Source organism: Eimeria mitis, genomic scaffold, assembly GCF_000499745.2.
Source record: "Eimeria mitis Houghton genomic scaffold, Emh_scaff18, whole genome shotgun sequence".
NCBI classification, from domain to species: Eukaryota; Apicomplexa; class Conoidasida; order Eucoccidiorida; family Eimeriidae; genus Eimeria; species Eimeria mitis.
In genome coordinates, this window is record NW_013570119.1 from 68,047 (window position 1) to 77,405 (window position 9,359).

The 9,359-nt window shown below is 48.3% G+C and overlaps 1 protein-coding gene across 1 annotated transcript; it reads right to left on the reverse strand.

The window, feature by feature from the left end:
- Positions 1–1,946: 1,946 nt before the first annotated feature.
- On the reverse strand, positions 1,947–9,229 carry EMH_0017350 (uncharacterized protein; the record flags this gene model as incomplete). Its single annotated transcript, XM_013495887.1, has 15 exons — positions 1,947–2,204; positions 2,328–2,539; positions 2,702–2,728; positions 2,870–3,000; positions 3,215–3,337; positions 3,777–3,858; positions 5,516–5,570; positions 6,036–6,196; positions 6,351–6,457; positions 6,637–6,757; positions 6,892–6,945; positions 7,075–7,168; positions 8,252–8,331; positions 8,444–8,585; positions 9,041–9,229. 15 exons carry the CDS (start codon positions 9,227–9,229, stop codon positions 1,947–1,949), a joined length of 1,836 nt encoding a protein of 611 aa, XP_013351341.1.
- Positions 9,230–9,359: the final 130 nt, after the last annotated feature.

A 9,359-nucleotide genomic window follows, 5' to 3' on the forward strand; every position in this document is an offset into this window, starting at 1 on the left:
ATATTTGTTCAGTATGATAGATACTGCTTGCCAGCTCGCTATACTCAGCTGTGGGGTTCCAGGGATGCGCGCCACAGTCGCCCTTCAGAGATGCAAACGAGTAATACGTACAGTTTACTGCGAATATTTGTACAAACGAGAAATACTCTAAGTTAACTTGACCAGATCTCAGCACTTTCATGAGGGAACTGTGGGCTCTCCCCAACTTCTCATCAGTCTACAGGGCCTGCAGTACCTACAGTGTTGTGGAATCCCATCACCCCATCGTGTGAGGGAACTTGGATCCCTTCCACGCCTCACAATTGTGTTCTTCATCTGCGTTTCTGTTGTAGTTGGGGGCACAAGACGGAGAGCTGCTGGCCTGGACTAGTGCATCTACTGGCGTGAGTGCGATCAGGTTCCGAGGGCCACACGATCCCTAAGGCCCCGAACTCCCCTTAGACTGGCGTTTCTGAAGGGGAGTTTCTCACAATTTTGGTGGACGGCGAGGGTAATGATTGCTCTACCTGCTGCATGGCATAATAGTACAGCTTTCTTTTGAGTTTATATGTTGACTGCCCAACGAGCTCCGTTGGCGCCTGCGATAGCTAATGGAAGTTAGTGCATTGGTTCATCTCCATCGGAACGAATGTCATATCCCGGATCCTTATCCGGCTAAAAAATAAGGGCAGACCAAGGCTGTGCATATTGATGACGCCTGTCAAACATTGTGAAGATATGCCAGGTTTCTCTGGTGGTCTGGTTGTTGCTTTATGCGTAAGATATTGTGTGTCATTCATAAAGCGATACGCTGCAGACTTTCGTTTGGCGCAGTAGGTCACGTTGCTCGCAATATTGATTGCTGCACTGCAATTTATGGCACCCATCGCTGGGCGAGGAACCTGCGGGCCGAGTGACTTGCGGTGGAAGGTCCTACTGAATCTGACACACAATATCTTACGCATAAAGCAACAACCAGACCACCAGAGAAACCTGGCNTATCATCACAATTTTTGACAGGCATCGAACTATATCCTGTTGAATTGCGATCATGGCGAAGCTGAGGAGGAGTACATCCCTGTTTCTCGGGTAAACGAAAGAAGATGCGCAAGCTAAACCGAAAACCAGCTAGGGCGGTAAATACAAAGGAGGACAAAAAATTTTTCACACTTCCTCAAGTGGCATGTCGCATAGCTATTATATGAATATCACAGAAACAATTCAAGGCAGTAAGTTATTTAATGCGACAACGGGTGCTGCTGTTTTACGCAAAAAAACAATCGCCAAGCTTTGCACGATGGATGAACTGAAAGTCATCCGAGGCCTGCAAGAACTTGGGATTATTGGTAAATTTAACAAGTGCAGTTCTCCTGGTGACAGTGGCTCCCGTCAAGAATGACGGGGCAGGTCGGAAAGGCTACAGGTTTACACTCCCAGTAATTCATCAAGAAGCTGCAGCAACAGGAGAGTCACGTGCACACATAATATCACTGTGCATAGGCTTTTCGTCTTCAATTATTCGCGAAGTACCTCATCTAGGTATCAGACAGACTGGCCCTAATTTGGGGGGATCAGCGATTTGCTGCGTTTGGCATGATAGAGGGTGATGAAAGCTTTTCCCTACTTGCTCAAACCTGATGGCTGCCTGAACTTCACTGGCGCTGAGGGGGTTTTGCCTGCAACAACAAGGCACCCAGCTACTGTTTTTCTGGCTGCATTTCTGCAATATTGGTTTGGTGGGACGCTAGCTCGTCTCGGTTGGTCGGTGACCGTTTATCTCCATATGACTGTCGCCATCAATGTTAGAGGGAAAACGCATTATCAAGGCGAACCGTTTTGGCCATGCTTTTAGATGAAAAGCCGCCAGCTGGGCCGTCGCGGTGGGGGGCCCTATTCTTCTCGGTCTGAATTCTGCAAAGACAAGTGAACGGTACATTTGGATGGCATATATTAGTAAAAGCACCTTTTCAGAAGCTCTCTGCTTTCGTGCTTTCGAGTAGCGTCGATATTAAAGCATCGTTGTCATTACCTGGGTAACGTGCTGGGGCGACTATCTCGCTCCCGTCCACATCTGGAGAGTCACTTTCGAACTCATCCTGTTTTTTGGGGAACTTCTCAGCCATCCGCTGACGGAGTGCGGTTAAATTTAGCCCTGCAGCTCGCAGAAAGCTCCTCCTTCGTTCCATGCTCTTGTTTCCAAGTGGAGTCCAAAAGCCGGCTGCATCCTGAGAACATAACACAGCACAGGGATGGAGCTACATTATTTCAGCACATATGAAGGCAGCGCGTCTCCTAAAGTGGTGCGCTGAGCGGCAAACACAACTGCCTGCCTCTTTTATGCTACTGACGGAAGTGAGTTGTCCGAGCCGCCGAAGGTCCAGAGACCAAGCCTTAACAACTCTGTCGGCGCCAACGGTGAGGATCCACCGAAGGTGCCCCTCAGCCTCAGAGGTGGAACCGTCTTCTGCAGGTGTGGCATTCGCCGACACTCCAGCCTCACAAAGATCGAGCGCCAAAACTGCATCGTCGTGCCCGGAACTTTCGCGCACTAGAGTAACCTCTGCGCAAAATTGCCTCATGGCATTGACGAATTGACTGCAGCACCACTAGTGAACGTCCCAGTAATGATGACGAATAAAACTCCACCACCATTGCAATAAGAGCCATAGGGAAGCACAATTAAACGAGGAGACAAAACAGGCGGGTTCATTAGTGCCCTTACCCAAAAATCGCTTTTTCGGCCTTGCCACTGAGCGCACACATGTACACAGCCACATGTACTGTCGTTGTATGCTTTCCTAGCATTGCATATTGATAGTTCTGCAGGGCGCCGACAGAAGTCGACAGGTACGCACGAGTGCAGAAGCTACCAGCGATTTGCCTTTCATACCCTTCGTCCCATCCCTCCTCTTGCGAAGCGCAGAGCTCTCGTGCTGCTCTTCCTCGGTCTGGCCGGTCCACTCAGATGCAGGTTGCGTAAGGAAGGTTCGCCGCCGAGGTGCCATTACTCCCCGCCGGAACCTGCTAAGCAACGAAAGGCATTCTCTCCAGTTGCAAAATGCATGTCGGCTGCTCAGCCATAAGGCCAAAACAGAAGGCCTTGCTGCCCAATAATTATAACGCTGATTGAGGACAGGGAAAGGATGAAATGTGTGTCGGCACAGTTCTCTGAGTTCGCCCAGGATACTAGCTCTTACTTGCCGGAGATAGTAGCTCTGGCTTGGCGAGGACTCACGTCATCTTCGCTATCAACTGCTGGCCTGAGACCTTCATGAGTTTTAGTAGAAGACTGGGGCTTAGCGGATTCCAGCAAAGACCGTTCCTGGACCTTACCAAGGTCCCATAGCCGAATATTTCCCTGTAAAGCGGTCAAACCAGAATACTAGCAGGGAACGTCGGCGCAAGAGTAATAATTGCCGCGAAACCCGCCACGTGACAGTCTTATTGTAGCGAAATAGCACAAATCCCTTGCATCTCTGCTCAGTTTTATGGTGTATTCCGGGCCCGCGAAACCCGATGAGTTCTGTTAGCTCACGCGTTCGTCAGCGCAGTAGACCTGCAAGCTGCTGGTAAAAAACCTGTTTACCTTGACCGCTCTTACGCTCGCCGGTACAATGAGTTCGTGAGCATTGTTTGGTGAACTGAACAGTCTACGCTTATAAGTAAACCTCATTGTTTGACTGTTGCTTGCATGCTGTTGGCCTTCTTGCATTTGATTCATCAGCTCCTCTGCAGTGACTCCTTCACACATCAAATTTTCGAGCTGCGATATGTCTTCCCAGCAGTAGAAGAAGCACCATGAGTGTCGCTGTTCGGAGTTATGAAGGCGCCAGACCGAAATAACACCCGCTGCGGATCCAGCAAAAGATGTCACCTCAACTGAGCGCCAGCATTTTCAAAATATTACCTGCTGCATAACTTGGAAGTCTATGAAACCAGTACATATATATANATATATATATATATATATATATATATATATATATATATATATATATATATATATATATATATATATGCTTCGCATATATATTTTTCCATTCCTGCTCGCAGGGATACTCATATATATACCTATGCATGCAGGCAGTGGCTTTTGCGGCAGCATGGACTAGGTGTCTACAGTGAAGTGGCAGGTCTGCCTGTAAAGCTCTCAGTCAATCGTTTCACTCGGTAGATAGTAGCGTGTGTACGGAAGGGTGGACAGAGTGATTTCTGCAGCACATTCGAGCTCCGGTATTCACTGACATTCCTCGCCGGCCACTAAAAATTCCCCTGAAGGAGAGATATCGATGGCTTGCACAGGCGACCTGCGAAATACACTCAGAAGAGGCATGCTGGAAAGCAGCTTAAGTTTCTCGGGACTACAGATATTTCCCCTTCAAGATGCGTGCATGCCTGTGGAACAAAAGATGGACTGGCGCCGGATACACCGTTGAGTTTCCTTTCCATGGTTCTGAATTGGTTCATCCTTCTTGTGAACATATCAAATGAAGCGCTAAACGCCAGAAACATAATAGTGTTCATGCTCTGTGGATGTCATACGAGAAAGTCTCCAGTGAGCTCTCTTTTCGCAATCGGCGGAGGCAGAATATGTGCACAGCCTTGCTGCTTCCACAGGCAAGCAATCTGGACTCTTCGCAGATTGCCATGCATGCAACTCCCTCTTTGCCAATTGTAGCTTGAAATATTACTTGAGTTTTCTGTGGTCTGTCAGCATTTTCAGAAAAGAACAACAGAACAATATTGAATCCACCTTCGCGGAGTCATGAAGGCCACACGATTGGACTGAATATTCAACAAGTATGTGATGGATGCAAGGCCTAGTCCCTTTAAACTATGGTTGCTAACACCACCATGTGCTGATAGCTATGCGACTTGCGGCGTCCCAACTTCTTCGTGAACAAGCACTAGTCCATCTGAAGACGCAGAGACGAAACACTTTGTTCCTGGCCAAGGGCATATTTGGGTAACCTCAGTTGAGTGCGGCTGGCCTCTGGAAAGCTCTGCTCCAGTGGAGGCATTGAAACATGATATTCCGCCAGAGCAATCTCCAAGATAGAGCTTCCGTTTTCTTGAATCTAGGCTAGCTGCCGTCACTTCAGGACCTTCGACATCATGGAGAACCTATGGCGCACGTCGTTGATGAACGTGTGCTCCCGCGAAAATTATATAGCTCAGCTGGGACAAACCAGGCGATCTGGGACGTCAGGGGAGTGCAGTTGCAAAATACAGCATCGCCATGAAACTCACCCGCAAAACCTGCCCTTGTGCAGCATCCCAGGAAAGAACTGCCTTTTTGCTGACTGTCAGAATGCTGTTATACTGAGAATTATGGATTGCAGCTGTTAGCTCGCCAGGCATGGTGCAGCACTTTTCAGCGAAGGACATTTGCTGGGAAGTATAGACGTCAAGCGTAGACCCCCCCGTTACAATCCTTGGAAGCAAACATCAAAAAAGTGACTGAATTTTGTCCATGCACAATTTCTAGCACATGCTGTACCTACCCACCAGTTTTACTATTCAGCACTTAGCTTACTGATTGTAAGGAGGAAGAGCGCAAATTGAGCTAAGATCCCCATAACACGTCGCTCCTGAAGCAAGGTAGTACACCAGTTTCACCTGACATATGATGCTGTGCATTGTTTGGCTTCTTACCCCACGTGGGAAGCATGCAACGGTGAGGGTAATTGTATTCCACAAATATAGGGTTCCAAACACCCAAGCACTGCTTGGCAAAACCTACTTCCGCCGAATGTTTGAAATGATCGGAAGTTGCGTAGATCCCACAGACGAAGGGTTCCTGAAACATCCGCTGTCACAACTTGTGGGGTCCCAGGAACGACGATTACTCCGCATAGAGAGTAGGGATGGCCTCTTAGGTGGCATATAGGTTTTTTCAAGTTGCAAGGACTCCATACTAGGGCATCCTGAAGACGCGTATTAACGCGGAACAGAAGCTAGGGGCAAAGCTAGCGAATATTACCTTCAGGGTTTCGCCAGGTCCAGAGATGGAACTCAAATAAGGGGACATTGAGGCTTTTGTTTTTTATGCTCACCTGGTCCAGGCCAGCGCTAATCAAACAGTTGTATTCTTTTGAGTGGGCTATACTTGTGACGCTTCGGCTGTGCCCTTTAAGCACATGTTTGCATTCAAGCATTTGGACATCCCATATTTTCAGTGTCGTGTCTGCCGATGCAGATATGAATACTCCTTCATCTGCGCATGACAGCATCGACGCCGCACACCTAGCAGGCGCAGAACTGATCAAGGAATAGTTGTACGGCAGTGAAGAGATTTTGCCTTCGCATCGTCATGCCTGCTTGTTCTCCGTGCCGTTGAGCACGCATATCGCCATTGCGCAACCCTTTACCAGGAGTATGAAGAAGCTGTGTCACAAAATCGTTGTGGGCCTTTTTGCTACATATTTCGGAAAACGTCACCAAATCCCAAAGTTGGACTGTCCCGTCCACGCATCCGCTGAAAACACAACGTTTTAAAATTAGCAAGCCAGTAGTTTTTGACTCTTTGGCAACATTAAACTCTGTCGTCAGCTTTTATTTAGTTGTGTTCCAGTCGTACAACGCCTACGCTGCACTGCGGATGCAGCCTATTCAGAACAACGTCGAACTCTCTGTATCAGCAGAAAGGTGCCTGACCTGAGAAGTTTGTTGGGACCAGACATCCATTCAAGACAGCTGGGTGGCTGATGCTTGTAGGACAGCTTTTCAGTGAGCATAAGTCCATTTGTAGTCATCATGTGAATACTACCGTCGTACCCTACAAGAGTGAAAACACCTTGGGCAGCAGCCTGACCAGGACCCTTGTTCCCGTGAATAACTAGAGCAAGTGCAACGACTCCACGGGAATTTTCGGGTGAAATATGTTTTGGGCAGTCTGAGCCGAGTACCTACCAGCCAGAGCAATCTTCCCGTATGTGTCTACATAGCACATGTCCACTATGGAACCTGCCCAAAATCACAGATAAACTTTGTGCGTTCCTGTCAAAAATGGTATCTCGGCATATTCACAAGCAGCCGATGTTGAATTCAAGTTCGTCTGTAGGTGTGAAAAAAGTGCGCATTCACTCGAGTTACCTGATACGGAATTAACTTGACAAACGACTTCCTTCTGCACGCAGCTAGCAGAATTCAGTTGAATTGAATGGATTGTGCAAAAGTGCCCCACGTGCTGGAGGCGGCGGTTATAACAAGTGGAACAGCGCTCGGTCTGAAGCTAATTCGGCCATCTCGCTTAGCTCACTGAGCTTGGGTTTAAAATGTGTAGGAATTTGGACGATTGGTAGATGCAGTATAGCCTGTCAACAGGCTCGACGAACATTAACCTGCGGTAAAATTGCAAACGAATCTATCATCGGGGTCGGTGAGAAAATTTCCACACAGCGTTTCCCCTATCCAGCTGGCATGAAGTTAGCCTTCTGCGGATACTCCAACTTTGTAATTGTACTTCTCTCTCGCAGGTGAACAAACAATCTCGGGGCGACTGATGTGTTTGTTGGAGACAAACTTGCCTTTTTATATGGTCCTGAGTGTTATTCACTATCCTTGGTGCAGTGCACGTGTACTGAATTGTTGTAAAAGGCAGAAAAACATGAACTGCGAGGAAATGGAACGGTGGAGGGAACAAGCGTCGCTTGTTAGCCTGTTTTCTGAGTGGAAATCCTTTAGAGAGCGAACACTACTGGGAAAACAAATCTAACGTCAAAACAGTTCGGGATAGTTGCTGGCAGTGGCAAAAGGGTACTGATAGCAGACAATTATGGCTGGTCTAGTACAAAGGACACAGCTAATGCGGCCAACGCCCTGCCGGTAAGCATTGGCCATTCGAGGGACCGTACTGGATGTAGCGCCTCGCTGCCACCAAAGCTACGAGCACATTGCACACTCATGAAATGTTGCGCCGTCGCTCAAGGGATGCTGCAGTTCTTGACCAGGAAGGCTTTTCACTAGCTAGTGCAGCACTTTAGAGCCTTAACAGGTGTTAAACTAAAACTTTTTCCGCTGAGGCCCTTGCAGAGTGTGTCAGTGGTTCAGAACCTGCCTGAGGCGAGGGTCCTCTCCAAGTAGCTTGTGATGGACTGCATTCGAACATTCACATAGGACTGTTACTGCCCCTTGGGAAAATGGGGCTTGCGCCATATGCTGCTTTAAGGCCATCAGTTAGTGCTGGTCTGCCTCCGTGAGAATTTTACAGTCTCTGTGGGGTTCCTTTAATGCCAATTGTAAGCAGCCAGGAACACGCATTTCGCCTAACCTCCCATCGAATAAAACCCTCGTCGTTCACGTCGACAGCCTCAAAAGCTTCTGCCATAAGGGCAGCCCTGCTTAAGATTGCTGCGAGGATAGAAACACGCAGGAAGTTTGTATTCGTATAAAAAGTCAATATTGGGCCTGTTCGTTCCTGCTCCTTACAATTCTACATTACAAGATTGCTTGACCAGCATACCTTGGTCAGCAAACTCGTCGGCAGAAGGATCAACTGAGTCGTGTTTTTCGTCTACGACGTCTGATCCAACAGACGAGTGGGAGGCACTTGCTACATTTTTTTGAAAAAGCGCTGACTCGGCCTCAACAGGTTGTTGCAAGGGCTGAAAATGCCGCATCGGAATGCTACCGAAAATATTTTAGCAGTGGGAGGTATCGTATTCAAGCTAAGTGCAGCGGTTTTTATATCGCTGCCATTAAGCCTGAAGGTGCCTTGACCAGAGCATCAGTAGACCATAGGAGGCAAGCTTCGTGCAGAGTGCAAGTATTATCAAGCTCACTGTTGGGGTTCCCATACCATCTTGTGGTCTCCAGGGCGCTAGTTGGAACATCAGTTCCGCAAACTAATGAACAGTCCAGTTCGCAGGCAGCAGCTGGCGATTGAAGACAAGCAATAGTGCCGTTGGATACCGGGTCGGCACAAGGTCTACACCTGCTGCAGGGACTGATATTGCGAATAGCGCTGCTCGTTATAGCCAAACGCAGGTATGCAGATATATTTTCTGGAACACTCAAGCCCCGGATATGAGGTGTATCAGACTAATTGAGCGCACCTCACCTCTTGTAAGTCTAAACGCCCCCCATGGCGAGCAAATTCGGCCTTCATTAAGTTGAGCTGCTCGGCATTTGTGCCATCAAGCAAGCGGCTAACAGAGCACGAGCAAGTTTTGGAGTTTTGGCTTTGCTGCTGATCAATCTTTTCTTCGGCCTCCATGGCGGTAGGCATATTGCCTACGTGAGCCTGCATAGGGTGCAGCGAGGCAAAGACGAGCCTTCACGTCTGTAAGCTGTTTATCACTTCTAGCTTCAACTGGGACAGAAGTTACCACGTTAATCCTAATGCTGCACGCTTGTCGGTACCAAGACACTGGTGGAGG